The sequence below is a fragment of the Protopterus annectens genome, chromosome 12.part0 (genome assembly GCF_019279795.1).
Source record: "Protopterus annectens isolate FY-2018-M chromosome 12.part0, PAN1.0, whole genome shotgun sequence".
NCBI lineage: Eukaryota > Metazoa > Chordata > Ceratodontiformes > Protopteridae > Protopterus > Protopterus annectens.
Genome location: NC_056746.1, coordinates 1,348,717,156 through 1,348,741,736, shown reverse-complemented (window position 1 = coordinate 1,348,741,736; position 24,581 = coordinate 1,348,717,156). Strand labels below are relative to the sequence as shown.

General features: G+C 43.4%; 1 protein-coding gene across 2 annotated transcripts in view; it reads right to left on the bottom strand.

Moving 5' to 3' along the window:
* COL9A3 (collagen type IX alpha 3 chain) overlaps positions 1 to 24,581 on the bottom strand; it is a 727,303-nt gene that overhangs the window by 334,934 nt on the left and 367,788 nt on the right. For both annotated transcript variants that reach the window (XM_044090399.1, XM_044090400.1), the window contains exons 21-22: positions 21,185 to 21,238; positions 15,397 to 15,450 (exon numbers count right to left, since the gene is read on the bottom strand). In XM_044090399.1, the coding sequence (XP_043946334.1) occupies positions 15,397 to 15,450; positions 21,185 to 21,238 (108 nt within the window). The remainder of the gene's footprint in view (positions 1 to 15,396; positions 15,451 to 21,184; positions 21,239 to 24,581) is intronic.

Genomic DNA, 24,581 nt, shown 5'->3' with positions numbered 1-24,581 from the left:
GAAGTCCAATGTGATCACAGACAGGCTAAGTAGAGCTATTCTGATGCCTCACGAGTGGTCCCTGAACTGTCAAGTTGCGGAACAGATTTTCCACAGGTGGGGTCAGCCTTGCTGCGACCTTTTTGCCAGCCCCCCTCAATGCCAAATGTAGCAGCTACTTCACCCTTATCCCCCCCTCAGGGGGAGTCACCCAGGGACGCTCTAGTCCACGATTGGCCCTCCGGTCAACTATATGCCTTCCCTCCAGTTTCTTTGCTGTCAAAGGTTATTCAGAAAGCACAGTCCTTGGGAAGCAAAATGATTCTGATTGCTCCACACTGGCTTCATCAAGTTTTGTTCCCCTTTCTCCATCCCTATCTCATGGACGCTCCTTGGATTCTGGACCCACAACCGGACTTACTGACTCACATGTCAGGGCAGCTTCATCCCTCTCTTCGGACCATCTGGTTGACAGCTTGGCTACTCCACCTCCGTCATTAGTTAGGCTTCACCATTTTTCGCCAGAGGTGGTTCATATTTTATTTTCCTCTCATAAGCCTTCGACCAGGAAGATTTATTACAGCAAATGGAAGAGTTTTTCCATCTGGGCACATGCCAAACAGATTGGCCCTTACACAGCTCCAATCTCATCAGTATTGGAGTTCCTTTCTATGCTTTTCAACCAGGGATCAGCTGCCGCAACCATTAAAGTCCAGTTGGCGGTGATTTCTACCTTTCACGTTGTAGACGAACCTAGTCTAATGGCACATAGACTCTGTAAGGCTTTCCTGAAAGGCACTTTGTTGCGTCGTCCTCCTGTCTCTGTACCTGTTATGCCTTGGGACTTAACTTTGTTCTACAGGGTCTTACTTCACCCCCCTTTGAGCCTGCAGCCACTTGTGATTTAAAATTCTTAACTTGGAAGATGGCCTTTTTGGTAGCCATCACGTCAGCCAGACGTGTTTCAGAGCTTTAAGCTTCATCAATTAAACCACCTTATTTGATTTTTCATAAGGACAGGGTTTCTCTCCGATCTAATCCTTCCTTTCTTCCCAAAGTAGCGTCAGTTAGTAACCTTAACCAATCCATTGAATTACCAGTGTTTTTTCCTCAGATCTCGAACAAGGCAGAATTCAAATTTCATCAGTTGGATGTGCACACACAATTACTATGTTATTTGCACAGAACGAAGGACCTCAGAAAATCTGATCAGTTGTTCTGTTTCATTTTCGGAAAACAAAATTGGGTCTCCTGTTTCCAGTCACATTGTCTAGGTGGATTTCCAGTTGTATTTCTTTCATTTATACTTCAGGTGGCAGAGATTTACCGTTCCGAGTGAAGGCTCACTCTACCTGGTCTGTATCTACATTTACAGCTTTTCAGGCCAGGTTGTCTGTGCATGATATTTGTGCTGCGGCTACATGGGCATCTCCTCACACCTTTGTTACTCATTACAAGTAAGATGTGGTATCTACAGGCAGGTCTTCCTTTGGTTCCACAGTGCTCAGGAGTATTTTCCACTGAGCCTCCCAGGATTTAGGTGCTGGGGACGCTGTCCCACGGGTAAGAATGTAGGCGAGATTGGACTACATAACATCAAGAAGTTTTGTACTCACCATAACATTCAATGTATGTAGTCCATCTCGCCTCACATTCGTACTTACCCCCCCACCTTCCCCATCTTGGAGGATCTAGAGGTTAGGCCTGGTTTCAGAGGTCCCTTCATTCTTGGTTTGTTCTTCCTTCCTTAGGTGTTATGCATGGAGAGTGAGTGCTGGTGCTCACAGCAAACTAGATTTGGGGATAACCATCTTAGCCCAGCCAATTGAAAGACTTCGAGCTGAAGTACGGCCAAGTCGGAGCCGACATTCGGCTATGAACCCATGGGTAAGAATGTGAGGCGAGATGGACTACATACATCGAACTTTATGGTGAGTACATAACTTCTTGTTATGTCTTATCATAATGTTCCATCTGTATTTGTGATCCTCGTTCAGTCATTACGCACGGGTATTGGTTCCGAGCTCGGAACTGAGCCGGCCATTTTCCAAGCCCGCGTCAGCTTCAAACTCTCGAGCTAAACTCTTACCCACAATTCCTCTCTCCCTGTTACCTCAGATTGAGTTTGCAAGTTAAAGAAGGTAGAGGCTACCTCTGGTCAAATAACCTAAGAGAACTGGATGGTGAGATCCACTAGAAACCACAGGAGGGGAAAGGAGGGAGGGTTGTAATGACTGAACGAGGATCAACAATACAGATGGAACGTTATGGTAAGACATAACTTCTTTATCTGATATTGTTAATCCTCGTTCATTCCTTACATATGGGACAGAGTCCCCAGCTACCTCTGTTCCTGGGAGGCTCTCATGGAAGGACATTCCTGAGCACCATAGAACCGAAAGATGCTCTTCCCCTGGAGGCCAAATCCAATTTGTAATGATTGATGAAGGTATGAGGCGTAGCCGAAGTTGCAGCTGCACAGATGTCATGTAAAGAAGCTCTGGCATGGAAGGCAGCAGAAGTTGCCACCGACCTTGTTGTATGAGCTTTCCTGGTAGTAGGCAACGAGATATTACGTTGTGTATAAATGAAGGTCACACAGTCCTTTAACCATCTAGCTAATGTGACCTTAGTAACAGGTGATCCTAATCTAGATCCAGAAAAGGCCAAAAATAACTGGTCAGATTTACAAAAGGGTTTATAGGTTCATAGGTTCATACTAGGCTATCTGCCCTAGGGCACTTATAAGCCTAGCCAGAGTGTGTTTGGCTTTCGCCACCCATTTTAAATTAATTTTGCTATGCCCTTTTTCGAAGTTAGTATACTGTGCCTCTGTCTAACAGTGACACAGAAGTGATACCCGGGGTAAACCTACGATCTCCCATCCACTCATCAAGATTCCTCTTGAAGAGAGTCAATGAGGGACTCTGACTAACCTGGACTGGGATTTTATTCCAGAGTGAAGGGAACCTCTGGGTTATGAATCTGTCCCTCCAGCATGTCCTATTTATTTCAGTGCTGAGGTTCAAGTCTCTCGAGTGCGTAGCTCGATGGGATTTGGATTTTCTGAGGTGCAGCATGTCTATTAATTCCGGGTTGGACATGGCTTTATACGTCAGGCACAGATCGCCTCTGAGCAGGCGGTATGCCACTGAGTAGAGCTGGAGTTTCTTTAACAGGGCAGCATATGGCATCTGTTTGAGCCGTTTGATCCTCTTGGTGAGGTACTTTTGGGGTCTTTGCTGGTGTCTGGTAAGGTACATCCCAAAAGGGGCATTGTACTCAATTATGGGCCTGATGAGGGATGGGTAAAGAGGCACGATGACCTCCCCTAATCTAGATGTGAATCCCTTCATGATTAGGTGGGCTATATAAAATGTTTTTCTAACCACTTTGGCCACGTGGTTGTAAAATGAGAGATTGCTATCAACTTGGGTCCCCAGGTCCCTAATTACTTCTTCTGTACTTAATGGATTACCACCTATGTGGTAATTTGTGGGCACTTTGTTTTTGCCAAAGGGGATGACTATACACTTTTTGGCGTTTAGCTTGAGGCCATGGCTTTGGCACCAGTTGTCTGTTTCTATGAGGCCCTTTTGGACGATGCTTGTGTCGGCTGGAGAGTCTATTATGGCACTCAGTTTGCAGTCATCTGCGAACTTGGTCAGCCACAGTCCTTCCGTGTTGACCTGTACCTCCGAGAAATATATACCGAACAAGAGAGGTCCCAGGACTGAGCCTTGTGGGATGCCACTTGTAACTGGTTTGGAGTCTGACATGGCTCCAGAAATTCTAACCATGTGTGTTCTGTCCTTGAGCCAGTTTGCAACCCATCTAGTGACATAGGGGTTTATATTTAAGCTGGTGAGCTTATCTATAATGCCCGAGTGGGGTATTGTATCGAAGGCTTTTGCGAGGTCCAGGTAGGCTGTGTGGACCACCTTCCCCTCGTCAATGGCCTTGGTGACTGTTTCAAAGAAATTGACCAGGTTTAAGAGGCAGGATCTGCCCTTAAAGCCGAACTGGGTAGGATCCAGTGTCTGTAGGTCCCCAATATCTTTATTTATGAGGTCCATAATGATCCTTTCCATAGCTTTGCAGACCAAGCTAGTCAGGCGTATTGGGCGATAGTTTCCAGGATCCGTTGAGGCACCACCTTTGTGGAGAGGGACCACTGTTGCTGTACGCCACTCTTTGGGTACATATCCTGTAGTAAGGCTGAGATTGAACAGTAGTTTTATGTTTGGGTTTAGCTCTTCTTGGAGTTCATGTAGGACGCAGCCTGGAACACCGTCTGGTCCCATCAATGCTGTGTTATTTGCTTTGGAGAGGGAAGCTCTTACCTGAGCATCTGAGATGTCAGGGGGACAGCACTCTGCTGGGATAAATATTTGCCCTTTTGGTGGGGAGGGGGGGGGAGAAGTTTGCGCTGAACCTGTCAGCTAGGATGTTGGCAATGTCTGTGGGTTCGATGTATTTTTTGTCTTTTTGGAGTAATTCTGAGCATATCTTGGAATTCCCACCCGGGTTCCTAACATAACTAAAGAAAGCCTTGTGATTATCCTTAGTGTCATGTGCAATTTTTCTCTCGAAGCTGGCCTTAGACGATTTTATGAGAGCCTGTAGTTTTTTGCTAATACTGATCAGAGATGCCTTCCCTTTTTAGGATTTTGCTCTATCATGTAGTAGCTTCCTCCTTCTGTTGTATAGTTTGTTTATGGCTGGGGTCCACCAGACAGGACGTCTGCCTTTGGAGGATTGGGTCTTGGTTTTATTTGGGATTGCATGATCCATGCATTCCTGAAGGTGTTCATAGAATGCATTTATAAAGGATTCTGCGGTCTGGGCTGTATTTTCTACAGGCTCGGGGGCTTTGAAGGATTCCACCTCTGTTTTGAGGAGTGTGAAATTTGCTTTAGAGAAGTTTTTCACTGTGGTTTTCTGGGCAGGGGGTGGGGTCGGGATGTGAATATCCAGTGAGATTAGTTTATCGTCTGATCTTACCAGTGAGGGATACACTTCTGGTCTGGAGCATAGAGTCCCCATGTTGATGATGATCAGGTCCAGTATGTTTTCCCCTCTTGTGGGAGTGGTAACAAGTTGTTCCATAGCATTTGAATTTATAAATTCTAGGAACCTTTGGGCTAGGGTGTTGGAGCTAGAGTAATGCTCCCAGTCTATGTCTGGGTAGTTGAAGTCGCCCAATATAATGGTGTTTGGAGAGACCTTCATATTTTCCAGTGTTCTCAGGAAGGCTGAGTGGGGTTCCTGGGTTTGGAAGGGTGGTCTGTAGCAGGCTATAAACTGGAAGGCAGTTTTACCCACTGTTAGTTGCATATGGATAGTCTCTGATGCTTTGTGCTGTGCCACCAACCTGGAGGTGTGGGTTATTTTTGACGAATATTGATACTCCACCTCCTTTTGTGGTTCAGTCCAAGTTTTGGGGCCGAAAAGCATGGTATGAGGTATAACCTGGTAGTGCTGGGGTGCTCTTGGGAGCCTTGAACCAGGTTTCTGTTACTGCACAGATATCGATGTTCTCAATGCTAAGGAGAGTTTCGAGTGCGTGCATCTTGAAGTTTAGACTTCTGGCATTGAGTAGCACTACTCTTAGTTTCTTATCCCTTGTGATGCCTATGGACGTGGGTTTGTCTTTTGAGCCTTGCCTAAAAAAGGCACTATGGGGGAAGGAAGAGCCTTTGCCAATATCCAGAAGCCCAGGGGTGACAGGTGCAATCCGTCCCTAGCGAAGCATCGTGGCTTGTCAAGCATGTCATCCCAGGCTGACAGGCATTGGATCCCCTTTGAATGACACCAATACTTAAGCCAATTGTTGAAATTGATCATCTTGTCTTCATATTGTGGCATCATTCTTGGTGAGGGTAAGATGCTACTCAAGGTCAGGGTCATACCGGCCTGGGCTACATGCTCAGAGAGCACCTCTATGTCTCTCTTCATGTAGTCCAGGGAGGTACGTCTCAGGTCATTCACACCAGCATGGACAATGACAGAGTCATATTTGTACTTGCCTTGGAGTGACCTGAGTGCGTGTGTTATGTGGCGGATCCTATCGCCCGACAGGCAGCTCACAGTGACCTTATCCTTGTTCAGCCTGGTGAGCGGGACGTCAGTGTGCCTGACGATAGAGTCACCTATTACAAGTGTATCAGGTGTGCTGTTTAGCCTTAAGGGCTGTGACTGTTCGGCACAGTGGCTTTGTGAGCTATGTGTTGCACGTGTTTTGTTTTGGGGTAGCGGTTGCTTGGGTGTCTGCTTTGGAGGTCTCTGCTGCTTAGGCAGATTTTTATTTAGAGCCTCCGAGTATTTTTTTTGTGTTTGTGTTTGGTTTGCTGTTGTGGTAGGTCTATGTGAGACTGGAATTGTAGTGAGTGTGGTTTCCTTCTCCTCCTGACTGGTTACGCCAGTACTGAGTTGAGAGAGTTTAGCCTCCAGTTTGGCTATATGGTTGCATCTCTCACATGTGTTGGAATTTGTTGGGAGGAGGAGAGGGTTGTCTGTGTACATGAGGCAGTTGTAACATTGCCTCAAGATTCCCAGATTCACCAGCTGGACCGGAGAGGAGATTGGCAACTGACCTTCGGACATGCTAGAATAGTATTGGGAATTCCTTTATAATTGAAAATAAGGGCCAATGGGGAACAAGGTACTCAAGGGGGAGTTTGTGAGGGTGTAGTGCTTTTAATTTTTTAGTGCTGACTTATATAATTGCTTTAGTGAACAAGTGCCAGGTAACTTAAATGCAATGTGTTACAGGTAACTTAAAACGACAAACAGTAACTTTCTTTCAAGTGAAACAAGGAAATACGTACAGTAAGCAATGCAGATATCACTAGGGATCCACAGAAGCGCTGAAAAGCCGCATTTTAGGTGGAATTAGCGTTTCAGGGAAATAAGCATACAAACAAAGCTAGATTCAGCAGGCCTGGATCTAGTCTATGCTACAGCAAACAAGGTGTACCAATTTCAGTAAGAAGCAGTTCAGATATGCAGGCACTATAAGCCTTTAACCAGAAATTCCCAGCTCAGAAGGGCAGAGTCCAGCCTCTCCTCCCACAAGAGTGCAGACCATGAACCCTCTTAATGTAAAATAACTGGCCTGAAGCCCAAGTGCTTAAACCAGAATTAATACACTTTTAGAATAACAGACACTGAGCACTCAATCAGCAGTTCCCAACGTAGAAGGATGTAAGCTACCTGTTCTGCCACTACAGTGCAGACCACAAACCTTCTTAATGTAAAACTGGTTTGAAGCCCACGTGCTTAAACTAAAAGGCTTAGAATGAGTTACACCAAGCAGTAATAAATACAATTGAGTACTATTAAGATGACGCAAAAGCAAAATAAAGTAGGTAGAAACACAAATACAGTAAAAGCAGATACATTTTTTTTTTTTTTTTTTTTGAGTGAGCAAATGAGATTGGGCCCAGGAGTTACAGGACAGAAACAAGTGCAAATGCAGGCCTTCAAATCAGAAAGTTGAGAGAGATGGAAGACTGCCCAAACGGCCAATAACTACAAATTCTGGGCCAGAACCACTCCTTATGTGGTAGACAGGTTACCTAATGCTTACCACTCCCACTAATAAGCTAGAAGGCTTCCCTCCAACACAGAAAGGCTTGGGGGGCTCAGAAGCTTACAAACAGTCCTGGATACAGCAAATCTGTATCTGGAACACTAATTACAGGAAAGGTAGGAAACAGGCTTACAATTTTTTTTTTTCCAGAAAAGTAGCAAAAACAGTAGTAAAAACAATTCACATGCAGTGCAAGCTGGCACACTTGAGTATGTAGCAATATTAGTCCACACACAGTTTGAAAAAATGTAATTAAATTAAAAAGGACTAAAAGCAAGTGCAGAAAGGGTTTATTAGGTAGAATGCGGTAAAGAGATGGGACTGGGGGAGTGTCCTAGATCAAATCTATAGTGGGGTGGGCACTGCAAAAGCCACCAAATTTAAACTACAACCAAGAACAGAGAGGGGGGTGGAGAAGGCAGTTTCAACAGAGATGTGAGGAATCACAGTGCAAATTTATAAAACCAGAAAAATATATACTGATCTCTGTACATTTGCAGAACAGTAAGACAACAGATGTCTAAGCAACAATTTAGCTCTATAATACAGAATAATACAGAAAAATATACTCAGCTCTATATATTTGCAGATAGTCTTGTAAGGCTCTCTCTCAGTGCACAGGTTCCAATTTAAATGCAGGTTGTTATTAACTATTTAGTCCTGTTTAAGTTAAAACGGATTTGCCTGTGTATATCTAGGGTATGTAGGCAATACTCTCCTCTGTTAGAATGGTTGGGAAAAAAACTGGCAATTCAGTAGCTTGATTAATGGACATTTCAGAGATTACTTTAGGCAGAAATGACGGATTACTTCTCAGACACGCTCTATCTCTATGAAAAATCAAGTATGGAGTTTTGATACATAAAGCTTGAAGTTCAGAAATACGTCTGGCAGAAGTAATAGCGACCAAAAACAAGGTTTTCCATGACAAATACTTGAGTTCGCAAGAAGAGGCTGGTTCAAAAGGTGCCATTGTCAGAGCTTCTAGAACTAAAGATAAATCCTATGGTTGAATAAGTTCTCTAAAAGGTGGCTTCAAATGATTCACACCTTTTATGAAGTTCTTGCACAATTTATGGGACATAAGAGAGGAATCTTGGACACCCTTATGAAAATTAGAAATTGCAGCCAAATGAACTCTAATGGCAGAGGCCAATAGACCCGATTGAAACAGGTCGGCCAGATAGTCTAGTATGAACGACACTGGTGCTGAAAAGGGGTCTACTTGTTTATCTTTCAGCCAACAGGTAAATCTTTTCCACTTGCTCAGATAAGTAATTCTAGTGGAAGACTTATGAGATGCAATGAGAATGTCCCGTACTGGCAAAGAAAGATCATTCTGCCTGGCAATCAAGGGAATTGGAGTAGCCAAGCCGTGAGCTTCAGGCTGTTCAAGTTGGGATGAATCAGGTTCTGTGGATGTGAGATCAACTCCGGTGTTGGATGGAGAATCCATGGTCGATCTAGTAGGTGAGACCAAAGAAATGGGAATCAAATCTGTCGTGGCCAATATGGTGCTATGAGGATTACCTTGCTCTTCAACCGCCGAGCTTTCTTCAGAAACTGGGGAATGAGAGGAAAGGGCGAAAATGCATAGAGAAGACCCGAGGGTCAATCGTGGACTAGAGCGTCTGAGTGACTGTCCCGGAAGGGGAATCAGGGTGAAGTAGTTGCTGCATTTGTAGTTGGTCGGGGATGCAAAGAGGTCGCAGCAAGGACAGCCCCAGTGGTGGAAGATCTCCGCCGCTATCAAGGGATTCAGGGACCACTCGTGAGGTTGAAGAATGCACCTGCTGAGTCTGTCTGCTATCATGTTGGAACTCCCAGGAATGTGCATTGCTAGAAGAAAATGTTTGGTAGCCATTGCCCATTGCCATATCCTCATGGCCTCTCGACAAAGGGGGTAAGATTTGGTTCCACCTTGCTTGTTGATGTACCAGACCACCGCCATGTTGTCTGATTGAATCACAATTGTCCCAGATGGCAGCAGGGAGATGGAATGCTTGGAACGCCAGAAGCACTGCCCTCTGCTCTAGAACATTTATATGCAGATGGGCCTCCCGTTGGGACCAAGTGCCTTGGACCGTTTGTCCCTGACATAGCCCCCCCACCCCATCAGGGAGGTGTCCGTGGTCACTTTGGCCTTGGGTTGCTGGGGGGAAAAGGGGCAAGACCATTGTGAGAGAGTGAGTGTCATCCACCAATTTAAATCCTGTTTGCACCTGTGGGTTACTCGAATCATGGCTGAAAGAGGATGCTTAAAAAGATACCATTGGGTGAGCAGTAGTCATTGTAGAAGCCTCATGTGAGACCTGGCCAGGGGAACAATGGTGATGGAGGCTGCCATTGAACCCAACAGCTGTAGAACCGAGTGAGCTGTGGATTCTTCCTTTGAAAGGATTGGAATTAGTTGTTGCTTTATCCTTAAAATTCTGTGCTCTGGAATAGCAGCTCTGCAGTTTTTTGTGTCCAAGATAACCCGTATGAATTCTGTCGACTGAGATGGGGTGAGATTGGATTTCTGCCAGTTTATGGTTATGCCTATCCTTTGAGCAGCGAGGAGAGAATATGCCAGGGCTTTTTCCAGTAGATGTCTGGTGGGGGCGGAAATGAGCCAGTCGTCTAGGTATGGAAACACTTGGAATCCTTTAAGTCTCAAGTGAGTTGTGACAACTGCCATGCACTTTGTGAACACTCTGGGGGCTGTAGAGAGACCGAAGGTCAGTACTCTGAACTGGTAGTGACTGGCTCTCACATGGAAGCGCAGAAATCTTCTTGATGCCTGTCCACCTTTATGTGGTAGTACGCACCTTGAAGATCTATCGAGCATATCCAATCATCTTTTTCCAAAAGCGGGAGGATAGACTGTATTGTGACCATCCGGAATTTTTGTACTCTCACAAACTTGTTCAATACACTGACATCCAAAATTGGTCTCCAGTCCCCGGTTTTCTTTGGCACCAAAAATAGTCTTGAGTAGAATCCGGACCCTATCTGGTCTGGAGGGACTATTTGGACGACTCTCTTTCTTAGCAGCTTTTCTATCTCTAGTGCTGCTTCTTCCCTTTGACTGGGTGGAACATTGGGAAGGTTTTTTGAAGGGACGGGACAAAGATCGAAGGAGATATGATAACCTCTGGTTATGATCCTTTGTACCCAAGAATCAGTGGTGATGGTTAGCCAGGCAGAAGAGTACAAGGAGAAACGTCCCCCAACCACCTCCAGAGGAAAGGAGTTGGGCAGCTCTTCAGGAGCGCTGGTAGGATTGACCAGGGAAAGAATCCCTGGAACCCTGGTTATGCGGTCCCTCTCTGCCCCAAAAGGAGCATCTTCCCTGTGAGTTTTCCCCTCTGGCTCTGGGGGAGAACTCAGCCTGTGTGTCACGGAAGGGACTGTGAGATTTCTTGAACCATATCTTCCCACTCTTTTGGTTTCGGGAGAGAGCACGTTGAGTGGAAGAATAACGGGCACCTACAGCAGAAAGGGTCTTACCGTCTTGTTCACATCTGGCCAGTGTGCTTTTAACTTTGGGCCCAAACAATGAGGAGGGCTCAATGGGGGCATTAAGAAAGGAAGACTTAAAAGGTTCCGCGTAGTTGCACAAACGCATCCAGGCATGTCATCTCAAGACTGCAGCTGAACCTGCCGCTCTAGCTTCTCCTTCTGATGCGTGAGATATCAGTTGCATAGAGGAGTTAGATATAGACTCAATGGTGGCGAGCTGAGAGGCCACTTTGTCACGGAACTCATCAGACACTGCACCAGCCAAGGTTTCAGAGAGCTCAGAAACCAGATCCCTTTGAAGCCTGGTAAAATGTGCCATATAATTCAGGGACCTGATAGCAAAGGTCGCTGAAGCAAAGGTGCACTTCCCTATTCTGTCCAGGGTCCGGGACTCGCTGTTAGGTGGATGGACAGTCTGGCTTTCTTCTTCTGCCAGATCCTTTTTTGTTGCGGCCGCCACCACCAAAGCATCTACAGGAACACCTTTGGACCAATGGTGATCTGAAGCAGGAGGGGACAATATCTTTTCTGGCCCACGGGGAATGGCTTCCACAGTATCAGGGGCCTTCCAAGCATGCTGCATGGTAAACTGGACAAGTTAATTGGCAGGTGGAGTAACCCAGGAGGTAGGGGGCTGGGCACGAAAGGCCTATAGGAACACATATTCCTCAGGGGTCGGATTAGAGGGCTGCCAGTCACCTCTCTGTTTCAGGATTTCAAGGATATCACCAAAGGATACCTCAGAGGGTGATGGAGGGGATCCTTCCCCTCATCGAAATCTGTGTCTTCGGTGAGGGACTCCTCTGTGGAGTCCATGTGCTTCCTCTTACACAAACTTTTCTGGCGGACCTCTTCAGCGGGAGAAGCTGGGGAAGGCAACGGAAAAAGGGATTCCAGAGAATATGTCCTGAGGCCCTTGCACCTGGTGTCCACTAGGAGCAACTTGTGAAACCAGTCTACCAGAGGAGGGCTGAGGTATAGACAGTCCGGTATCGCCAGCAGCAGCGAAAGCCTTCTCCATCAGTTGGAAGGCTGGTCCACCCAGAGAGGAGTGTATGTCTAGGACAGGGGGCACTCCTCCCCTAAGTGGCTCAGCCTGCCGACTCGGAGTCCCTGGATGGCTGTGGAGCAGCAAGCTATGCGTGTCACAGCTGACATCCTGGGTCATAGCAAAACTTTCCTGCCATGAAGGCCACTGTGGTTTCTTAGTGAGATCCATAAAGGGAACCGCAGAAGGGGACAACTGTACTATATCCATGGACTTCAAAGGCAATGAAGGAGAATAAGAAGGTGTCTTTGGAGATGGGTGGTCACCTCCCAAGGAAGGATAGTTCCTGGGGGGTGGAATACCTCTGGTCAAGAATGCCTGGTCCACAAGACGCAACACCTGTTCAGAAAGACTTCTAGTGGACCTCACAGAGGCTGAGGGATAAACAGGCCTGTCCACAAAAGAGGCAGACTCGGTGCCAATCTCATCTGACCACACCGAAGACAACGGTGCCCTAGAAAGACTGAACTACTGTAGTCTGCACCAAAGAAGTCATCGGTGCTGATGGCATTGTCTGCACTGACAAAGGGATCGGTGCCTAAGTGGTTGTCGGTGCCGAAGCTGGAACCGACAAAACTGGAGTCAACAATAAAGGCCTCGGTTCCAAGGAAGATCTCGGAGCTGACGCGGTTAAGGTCTGCGCCGACTGAACAGTCTGTGCTGATACAGTGGTAATGGTCTGAACCAAGGAGCCCCTCAGTGCCGATATGTAGAAGGCTGCAGGAGAGGATGGAGCCGAAATCACTAATGGAGCCGAAGGCCTCGGTGGCGAAGGTCTGGGCACTGAAAGCACTGGGACTGACAGAGAGCTCCGGAGCCGAAAATTTAGCCTTTTTAGATTTTTGGTTGGTGAGAGTCCCCAGCAGGGGATGAAGGCAAGAATTTAGCCTTAGTAGAAACATCAATTTTCTTATAGGCTTTAGGAGGGGTTGAGACCTCTGACCCAGAAATAGCCTCTGAAAAGGGAGATGTTAGAAGTCCCTTCAGTATCAGCTTGTTTTTCCTTTCTAACAAAGTTCTATTAGAAAAGTTTTTACAAATAGTACAAGGTGGTTCAACAGATAAATGGGAAGCTCCCAAACAATAGACACATAAAGAGTGTGCATCAGAAGTAGGCAGTTTGTGTCCACAATCAGAACACCACTTAAACCCCGGACTACCCTTTTTATCTGCCATATTAACAAATAGAAAAGTACTAACAATGGTACAAGAGAGTACCCGAAGGTATGGAAGGGATTACCAATGATGGTAAGGAGAAAATTACTTCGCGGTAAAAAGGGTAAGTAAAGGACAGAAAAAACCTGAGGAAATTATGAAAGCTAGATGCGATAGGACAAGAGACTATAAAAAAATCAACTTTTCTGACAGAAAAGTAATTTGTAAAGCAATTAAACAATTGACTCTACTTAGCTCAAGAGAAGTAGCTTTACACGACCGGATGGCAACGTGGCAAACGAAATCTGAGGTAACAGGGAGAGGGGAATTGTGGGTAAGAGTTTAGCTCGAGAGTTTGAAACTGACGCGAGCTTGGAAAATGGCCGGCTCGGTTCCGAGCTCAGAACCGATACCCATGTGTAAGGAGTGAATGAGGATTAACAATATCAGATCTGCTCTTTCCTCAAAAGAAACTTCTAACCCAAATAGTAAATGGATGCTGCACCCTAGGGAGGTAAGTACAACAATATGAAAACTGCTAACAGTCAGAAAGGTGCTGGGGTGATTAGCAGGAAAATGTAGGGTTTGACAGTGCCAGGCAGAATGAGACTTGGATACTATGACCCCTTCTGGAGCTAGTACCATGCAATGGACAGGCAGTAAATGTCTGAGGACTTGAGAAAAATAAGAATGCCTTACGATGTAAAATACAGAGAGAGGCAATAAGTACTGCTTAGAATAAAAGGATATGCGTAAGTTATACAGCGAAGCTGGAAGGGGTGAAATAAAATGTATGAAAATCCTCTTGACCATTATAGTAAATGCTTGCATTCAGTTTCTAGAGGAGATTAAAGGAACACTTTTAGTTACAGGAATCTATTTTAGATTTTTGTTTTGTTTTAGTTTGTTTACAAGGATAGTCCACTGGGCTGAGAAGAGCCCGTTTCCAATGAAGTCCCGGGGAGAAAAGCTCTGTAAGAACATTATACAATTTAGGCAAATCATTAAAAAAAATGAGCAATACAGTATACAATTTACAAATATAAAAGGTAAAAAACAATATTTCAGTAAGTATATACAAAAACCTTAGTTTATATACTGTAAACTCTAAGCGTAGAAGTGAAGGAGGTTTGCATAGGTATCATATTAGAGTTATAGCAGAGAACGGGAATACTGCAATGCAAAACACATATCTGACTTTTATATAACACCTGTCTTGTGATATAACCTCTATGCAATGGTAGTGAAGCAGCCAGATGCAGTGTTTTCATGCTAAGTTAAGATTTGCAGTTCATGGGATGCTTCTTCACATTTTTCCTTAGTCAGATCCTAAGTGGCCAGACTCTAGTTTTGAACTCTGTTCTTAGGGTGACAGGAAGTAGTATATTCACCATTCTGACTACCAGAATGTGCTCTCCCAAGTGTGAGTCACCCCTACAGCACACAGGCATTTCCTGTTGCACTGGAAATGTATGCTGCCTGTCTGCATGGCCATTTTCTGTATTACTTAATTAATTAACTAATTAATTCATCCATCCATTTAATTATAGCTTGACTGACTACTTTCAAACACAACACGAAAAAACATAATACAAAAATGTGCAAATAGAATAAGCAGAAAATGACCGCTATAATTCATCAAAACAGGAAAACACAGGTACAAACATATATATATATATATACATATACACACACACACACACACACACACACACACACACACACACACACATTCAGGTTACAAGAATCACCCATACCCATCTGTGGAGCTTTTCTCCCTTGGCCTCCACTGAAAAGAGGCTTTAGACTTTCATTGTAAAAAATGCAAACAAGTAAATCAGCAAATCAATTAATAAATAAGTATTTCATGCAGTATTTAAGTGAGTAAACATCATAAAGCACTTGCATCAAGTATATAAAAAATAATGCTGATCAGTTTGGGACTAATCCCAAAAGTTAATTTAGTACAGGATTTTATATTAGCAATTATAGCAAATGGATAAGTAATAAAAGGCTAGCTGTTGCCTGAGGGATCAGGCTATTTTTAAAACACCCTTCAGTAAAAGTATGCTCAAAATGATATAATTCACCCTCTAAGAAAAATAAAACTGCTTACTTCTTGTCCTCTGGGTCCAGCCTCTCCTCTTTCTCCAGAAACACCAGGGTCTCCCTGTAAAAGAAAGTGGTATTAGTACTGTATTAAAGTAAGTATATAATCAAAGTCTGAGGTAGCAGAGATAAGAAAGTGGTATTAGTACTGTATTAACGTAAGTATATAATCAAAGTCTGAGGTAGCAGAGATAAGAAAGTGGTATTAGTACTGTATTAACGTAAGTATATAATCAAAGTCTGAGGTAGCAGAGATAAGAAAGTGGTATTAGTACTGTATTAAAGTAAGTATATAATCAAAGTCTGAGGTAGCAGAGATAAGAAAGTGGTATTAGTACTGTATTAAAGTAAGGATATAATCAAAGTCTGAGGTAGCAGAGATAAGAAAGTGGTATTAGTACTGTATTAAAGTAAGTATATAATCAAAGTCTGAGGTAGCAGAGATAAGAAAGTGGTATTAGTACTGTATTAAAGTATATAATCAAAGTCTGAGGTAGCAGAGATAAGAAAGTGGTATTAGTACTGTATTAACGTAAGTATATAATCAAAGTCTGAGGTAGCAGAGATAAGAAAGTGGTATTAGTACTGTATTACAGTAAGTATATAATCAAAGTCTGAGGTAGCAGAGATAAGAAAGTGGTATTAGTAAAGTATTAAAGTAAGTATATAATCAAAGTCTGAGGTAGCAGAGATAAGAAAGTGGTATTAGTACTGTATTACAGTAAGTATATAATCAAAGTCTGAGGTAGCAGAGATAAGAAAGTGGTATTAGTACTGTATTAAAGTAAGTATATAATCAAAGTCTGAGGTAGCAGAGATAAGAAAGTGGTATTAGTACTGTATTACAGTAAGTATATAATCAAAGTCTGAGGTAGGAGAGATAAGAAAGTGGTATTAGTACTGTATTAACGTAAGTATATAATCAAAGTCTGAGGTAGCAGAGATAAGAAAGTGGTATTAGTACTGTATTACAGTAAGTATATAATCAAAGTCTGAGGTAGCAGAGATAAGAAAGTGGTATTAGTACTGTATTAACGTAAGTATATAATCAAAGTCTGAGATAGCAGAGATAAGAAAGTGGTATTAGTACTGTATTAAAGTAAGTATATAATCAAAGTCTGAGGTAGGAGAGATAAGAAAGTGGTATTAGTACTGTATTAACATAAGTATATAATCAAAGTCTGAGGTAGCAGAGATAAGAAAGTGGTATTAGTACTGTATTAACGTAAGTATATAATCAAAGTCTGAGGTAGCAGAGATAAGAAAGTGGTATTAGTACTGTATTACAGTAAGTATATAATCAAAGTCTGAGGTAGCAGAGATAAGAAAGTGGTATTAGTACTGTATTACAGTAAGTATATAATCAAAGTCTGAGGTAGCAGAGATAAGAAAGTGGTATTAGTACTGTATTAACGTAAGTATATAATCAAAGTCTGAGGTAGCAGAGATAAGAAAGTGGTATTAGTACTGTATTACAGTAAGTATATAATCAAAGTCTGAGGTAGCAGAGATAAGAAAGTGGTATTAGTACTGTATTAAAGTAAGTATATAATCAAAGTCTGAGGTAGCAGAGATAAGAAAGTGGTATTAGTACTGTATTAAAGTAAGGATATAATCAAAGTCTGAGGTAGCAGAGATAAGAAAGTGGTATTAGTACTGTATTAAAGTAAGTATATAATCAAAGTCTGAGGTAGCAGAGGTAAGAAAGTGGTATTAGTACTGTATTACAGTAAGTATATAATCAAAGTCTGAGGTAGCAGAGATAAGAAAGTGGTATTAGTACTGTATTAAAGTAAGTATATAATCAAAGTCTGAGGTAGCAGAGGTAAGAAAGTGGTATTAGTACTGTATTACAGTAAGTATATAATCAAAGTCTGAGGTAGCAGAGATAAGAAAGTGGTATTAGTAAAGTATTAAAGTAAGTATATAATCAAAGTCTGAGGTAGCAGAGATAAGAAAGTGGTATTAGTACTGTATTAAAGTAAGTATATAATCAAAGTCTGAGGTAGCAGAGATAAGAAAGTGGTATTAGTACTGTATTACAGTAAGTATATAATCAAAGTCTGAGGTAGCAGAGATAAGAAAGTGGTATTAGTACTGTATTACAGTAAGTATATAATCAAAGTCTGAGGTAGCAGAGATAAGAAAGTGGTATTAGTACTGTATTAACGTAAGTATATAATCAAAGTCTGAGGTAGCAGAGATAAGAAAGTGGTATTAGTACTGTATTACAGTAAGTATATAATCAAAGTCTGAGGTAGGAGAGATAAGAAAGTGGTATTAGTAAAGTATTAAAGTAAGGATATAATCAAATTCTGAGGTAGCAGAGATAAGAAAGTGGTATTAGTACTGTATTAAAGTAAGTATATAATCAAAGTCTGAGGTAGCAGAGATAAGAAAGTGGTATTAGTACTGTATTACAGTAAGTATATAATCAAAGTCTGAGGTAGGAGAGATAAGAAAGTGGTATTAGTACTGTATTACAGTAAGTATATAATCAAAGTCTGAGGTAGCAGAGGTAAGAAAGTGGTATTAGTACTGTATTACAGTAAGTATATAATCAAAGTCTGAGGTAGCAGAGATAAGAAAGTGGTATTAGTAAAGTATTAAAGTAAGTATATAATCAAAGTCTGAGGTAGCAGAGATAAGTGGTATTAGTACTGTATTAAAGTAAGTATATAATCAAAGTCTGAGGCAGCAGAGATAAGAAAGTGGTATTAGTAAAGTATTAAAGTAAGGATATAATCAAATTCTGAGGTAGCAGAGATAAGAAAGTGGTATTAGTACTGTATTAAAGTAAGTATATAATCAAAGTCTGAGGTAGCAGAGATAAGAAAGTGGTATTAGTACTGTATTAACGTAAGTATATAATCAAAGTCTGAGGTAGGAGAGATAAGAAAGTGGTATTAGTAAAGTATTAAAGTAAGTATATAATCAAAGTCTGAGGTAGCAGAGGTAAGAAAGTGGTATTAGTACTGTATTAACGTAAGTATATAATCAAAGTCTGAGGTAGCAGAGATAAGAAAGTGGTATTAGTACTGTATTACAGTAAGTATATAATCAAAGTCTGAGGTAGCAGAGATAAGAAAGTGGTATTAGTAAAGTATTAAAGTAAGTATATAATCAAAGTCTGAGGTAGCAGAGATAAGAAAGTGGTATTAGTACTGTATTACAGTAAGTATATAATCAAAGTCTGAGGTAGCAGAGATAAGAAAGTGGTATTAGTACTGTATTAACGTAATTATATAATCAAAGTCTGAGGTAGCAGAGATAAGAAAGTGGTATTAGTACTGTATTACAGTAAGTATATAATCAAAGTCTGAGGTAGCAGAGATAAGAAAGTGGTATTAGTACTGTGTTAAAGTAAGGATATAATCAAAGTCTGAGGCAGCAGAGATAAGAAAGTGGTATTAGTACTGTATTACAGTAAGTATATAATCAAAGTCTGAGGTAGCAGAGATAAGAAAGTGGTATTAGTACTGTATTACAGTAAGTATATAATCAAAGTCTGAGGTAGCAGAGATAAGAAAGTGGTATTAGTTCTGTGTTAAAGTAAGGATATAATCAAAGTCTGAGGCAGCAGAGATAAGAAAGTGGTATTAGTAAAGTATTAAAGTAAGTATATAATCAAAGTCTGAGGTAGGAGAGATAAGAAAGTGGTATTAGTACTGTATTACAGTAAGTATACAATCAAAGTCTGAGGTAGCAGAGATAAGAAAGTGGTATTAGTACTGTATTACAGTAAGTATATAATCAAAGTCTGAGGTAGCAGAGATAAGAAAGTGGTATTAGTACTGTGTTAAAGTAAGGATATAATCAAAGTCTGAGGCAGCAGAGATAAGAAAGTGGTATTAGTAAAGTATTAAAGTAAGTATATAATCAAAGTCTGAGGTAGGAGAGATAAGAAAGTGGTATTAGTACTGTATTAACGTAAGTATATAATCAAAGTCTGAGGTAGCAGAGACAAGAAAGTGGTATTAGTACTGTATTAAAGTAAGTATATAATCAAAGTCTGAGGTAGCAGAGATAAGAAAGTGGTATTAGTACTGTATTAACGTAAGTATATAATCAAAGTCTGAGATAGCAGAGATGAGAAAGTGGTATTAGTACTGTATTAACATAAGTATATAATCAAAGTCTGAAAAGCTATAAACTGATCAAGGGGTTCTTGACTGATGTCTCCACAGCAAGATTCTCCAAGACAGAAGGAATTACATTTTCTGTAGTATGTACTGTTATATGGGGTCTACATTTTAAACAGTCAGCTGCTGCTGCAGGATCTGGCATTCTGCAGTACATGCGTTGCTGACATGATCAGAAATTTTATTCCTGCTTTCCTTCCCTCAACTTCGACTGCCTATGTGACTGTGGAAAAGTCACTTAACCAGCACTCCTGGGCTCAGTCTAAAAAGGTCCCTAGACATCAGTGCTGTACCCCAGAAAACAAGCACAAATAAATAAATTCTGCAGTGGGTGTGCTGCTGAATGGGTCTGGCATTCTGCATGGGTATGTGTGCTGTTGAAGGAGTCTCACATTTTGCATTGTGCATGTTTATGCTGAAGAGATGTGACATGCAAGGCAGCTGAAAAGGTCTTGCATTTTATAGTGAATGTGCTGTTGGAAGAGACTTGGCATTCTGCAGCATCTGGGTTGTTGGAAGGGATTTGGCATTCTGTATATGTATTCTGGTGAAAGGATCTGGCATTCTGGAACATGTGGGTTGTTGAAGGGACCCAGCATTCTGCAGCATGTGGATTGTTGAAGGGGACCCGGCATTCTGCAGCATGTGGGTTGTTGAAGGGACCCGGCATTCTGCAGCATGTGGGTTGTTGAAGGGACCCGGCATTCTGCAGCATGTGGGTTGTTGAAGGAGTCTGACATTCTACATTATGTCTGTTACTCAAAGGATCCTGTATTCTGCATAAGGAGTACTAAACTCTGTGTGCTTCATTGTTGTGAAAACCTATTTCATTTTTTGGATACCTCGCATCCTCCCATGATTCCAGGTTCTAGTGGACCACTTACTGCCTATTAACAATATGTTCCTTCCAAGAATAGACTGTGAAAGGGAGATTCCCGGAGTTCCCATGCCTCAGTGATGGAATTATTTGTTGCCCCCCCCCCCAATTCTAACTGTACACCTTGACTTGTGAATATTAGATCCTCATTGCCATTAACCATCCCAAGCATTCCACCAGGTAACCATTGCAGCAAGTAGTGCCTATCCATGCAGAAGAAAAGCTCCCATATTCGTTTACATTCTGACCCAAAAACTCAGTCATTAATTAAATCCAGATCACCAATAATGTCAGCAAACACCCTGCCAGCATGTTGTTCGTCTGGTACTGTTCAAATATTTATTTCTCATAAACAGGCTTGACAAATCATTTCAGCAGATTCACACTGAAATATGATAATGCTTTAATTCTTTGTACAGGACATACTGCAGCTGTGTCAGTAAGGAATTCAAAACTGGGAGCAAGTCACAGACGTAGGGGATCTGGTGTCAAACACAAACCGCAGCATCTGCAGGATCAATCGCAGGTAAAAGCATCAAGACATATTAGTGTGTCAGTGTGATCCCTGTTCCCTTTAATAGCATGTATCTAACCAGAACACAGATGAACCCACACAGAAATGGAGAAATAAAAAAATGGAGAAAGAGGGGAACATCAGACTTCTGTGATGTGTTAAAGTAATGTGAAATCTTCAGAAAAAATCAGTATAAAGAATTGCATAAAAGTATAAAGTCAGTCATAAGAGCAAAGATTAATAAACTATTGGAAATACATACAGGAATACCTGGCTCTCCAGATGGACCTGCTTCTCCCATCTCACCAGGGGCACCCTGAGGAAAAAAAGACAGTTACAAGTTAAATACAATAAACATTTCCTCTTAACAATTTGCCATTATATACTGTTCACAGGAGTTTAATGTCTAGTAAGTTGAATGACCAGTTTAGCTCTCTATTTGTACCTTTTAGACTAACCTGTGGAAAAGAAGGGAAATTGTTAGGGAGGGGATAAAAGTTTTATCACACTGTAATCATGAAAAGTACATGCAAAGTATGTAAAACCATATGTGCATTACAAAAAGAAATGTCTCTGCATCTTACAATACAGTTTGACACACAGATAAATCCATCAGTACTCCACAAACCTAGTACTTATTCCATCAGTAACCCATACTCTAGTTTTCATGTCATGGGGCTGTCTGTACTTGAGTAGCCATGGTAATATCCAGTAAGCATTAATGCACAAGTGGAACAGCAGCAGTCATTTATACAATGGCAGAAAGTAAGCACAGTCACCAAATGCTGAACAGACCCCCAAACTACAGACTGTACCTGAGTCACCTCAGCCATAGCCAGGGCTTTATCTCTCTAGGTCACCAGTGTAGTTTCATAATAATTTTTCTTTGCATAACAAATACATCCAACCAGGGTAGAAAAAGGAAAAGCAAGCAGCCTTATTCCTGTTTTAAAACTTGTCTCTGGAGCTTTTCTCCTTGGGCCTCTGCTGAAAATGGGGACCCACCCAGCTGGACTTTCCCGGTAAACATATATCAAATAAATATGCCATTAACTTTTTTACAGTAAGATTCATAGATTGTTACTAGGCTAACAACCTGGGGGGGGGGGCTTTTCTAAGCCTAGCCAAGTTCTCTTGAACGAATAATGATGTCCAGTGTCCGAATAGGACACTGAGAGCAAGACATTTAAAAGCTTGTCACTCCAGCATGTTCTGTTTAAACCACAGACAAAATTCAGGTCCCTAGACCTTATATTTCTGGTATTCTTTGACTTATGAATATGTTGGAGATTCAAAAGTGTGAGGTTTGTAATGGATAATGAGGTTCCTCCAATAAGGAAGAAAGCACTTAACTGTTTTGTTTGAAAGATCCACTACTTGAACAAATTAAAACTATTCTTTTTGTTTTAATATGCTCCTTGATGGTCGTTTGTTTCTTAACATCATCTGAGTGATGTACCCAGACTGGGAGGACACTGTGCCTGAGTGATGTACCCAGACTGGGAGGACACTGTGCCTGAGTGATGTACCCAGACTGGGAAGACACTGTGCCTGAGTGATGTACCCAGACTGGGAGGGCACTGTGCCTGAGTGATGTACCCAGACTGGGAGGACACTGTGCCTGAGTGATGTACCCAGACTGGGAGGACACTGTGCCTGAGTGATGTACCCAGACTGGGAAGACACTGTGCCTGAGTGATGTACCCAGACTGGGAGGACACTGTGCCTGAGTGATGTACCCAGACTGGGAGGACACTGTGCCTGAGTGATGTACCCAGACTGGGAGGGCACTGTGCCTGAGTGATGTACCCAGACTGGGAGGGCACTGTGCCTGAGTGATGTACCCAGACTGGGAGGGCACTGTGCCTGAGTGATGTACCCAGACTGGGAGGGCACTGTGCCTGAGTGATGTACCCAGACTGGGAGGGCACTGTGCCTGAGTGATGTACCCAGACTGGGAGGGCACTGTGCCTGAGTGATGTACCCAGACTGGGAGGGCACTGTGCCTGAGTGATGTACCCAGACTGGGAGGGCACTGTGCCTGAGTGATGTACCCAGACTGGGAGGACACTGTGCCTGAGTGATGTACCCAGACTGGGAGGACACTGTGCCTGAGTGATGTACCCAGACTGGGAGGACACTGTGCCTGAGTGATGTACCCAGACTGGGAGGACACTGTGCCTGAGTGATGTACCCAGACTGGGAGGGCACTGTGCCTGAGTGATGTACCCAGACTGGGAGGGCACTGTGCCTGAGTGATGTACCCAGACTGGGAGGACACTGTGCCTGAGTGATGTACCCAGACTGGGAGGACACTGTGCCTGAGTGATGTACCCAGACTGGGAGGACACTGTGCCTGAGTGATGTACCCAGACTGGGAGGACACTGTGCCTGAGTGATGTACCCAGACTGGGAGGACACTGTGCCTGAGTGATGTACCCAGACTGGGAGGACACTGTGCCTGAGTGATGTACCCAGACTGGGAGGGCACTGTGCCTGAGTGATGTACCCAGACTGGGAGGGCACCGTGCCTGAGTGATGTACCCAGACTGGGAGGGCACTGTGCCTGAGTGATGTACCCAGACTGGGAGGACACTGTGCCTGAGTGATGTACCCAGACTGGGAGGACACTGTGCCTGAGTGATGTACCCAGACTGGGAGGACACTGTGCCTGAGTGATGTACCCAGACTGGGAGGACACTGTGCCTGAGTGATGTACCCAGACTGGGAGGACACTGTGCCTGAGTGATGTACCCAGACTGGGAGGACACTGTGCCTGAGTGATGTACCCAGACTGGGAGGACACTGTGCCTGAGTGATGTACCCAGACTGGGAGGACACCGTGCCTGAGTGATGTACCCAGACTGGGAGGACACCGTGCCTGAGTGATGTACCCAGACTGGGAGGACACCGTGCCTGAGTGATGTACCCAGACTGGGAGGGCACCGTGCCTGAGTGATGTACCCAGACTGGGAGGGCACCGTGCCTGAGTGATGTACCCAGACTGGGAGGGCACCGTGCCTGAGTGATGTACCCAGACTGGGAGGACACCGTGCCTGAGTGATGTACCCAGACTGGGAGGACACTGTGCCTGAGTGATGTACCCAGACTGGGAGGACACTGTGCCTGAGTGATGTACCCAGACTGGGAGGACACTGTGCCTGAGTGATGTACCCAGACTGGGAGGACACTGTGCCTGAGTGATGTACCCAGACTGGGAAGACACTGTGCCTGAGTGATGTACCCAGACTGGGAGGACACTGTGCCTGAGTGATGTACCCAGACTGGGAGGGCACTGTGCCTGAGTGATGTACCCAGACTGGGAGGACACTGTGCCTGAGTGATGTACCCAGACTGGGAGGGCACTGTGCCTGAGTGATGTACCCAGACTGGGTGGACACTGTGCCTGAGTGATGTACCCAGACTGGGAGGACACTGTGCCTGAGTGATGTACCCAGACTGGGAGGACACTGTGCCTGAGTGATGTACCCAGACTGGGAGGACACTGTGCCTGAGTGATGTACCCAGACTGGGAGGACACTGTGCCTGAGTGATGTACCCAGACTGGGAGGACACTGTGCCTGAGTGATGTACCCAGACTGGGAGGACACTGTGCCTGAGTGATGTACCCAGACTGGGAGGACACTGTGCCTGAGTGA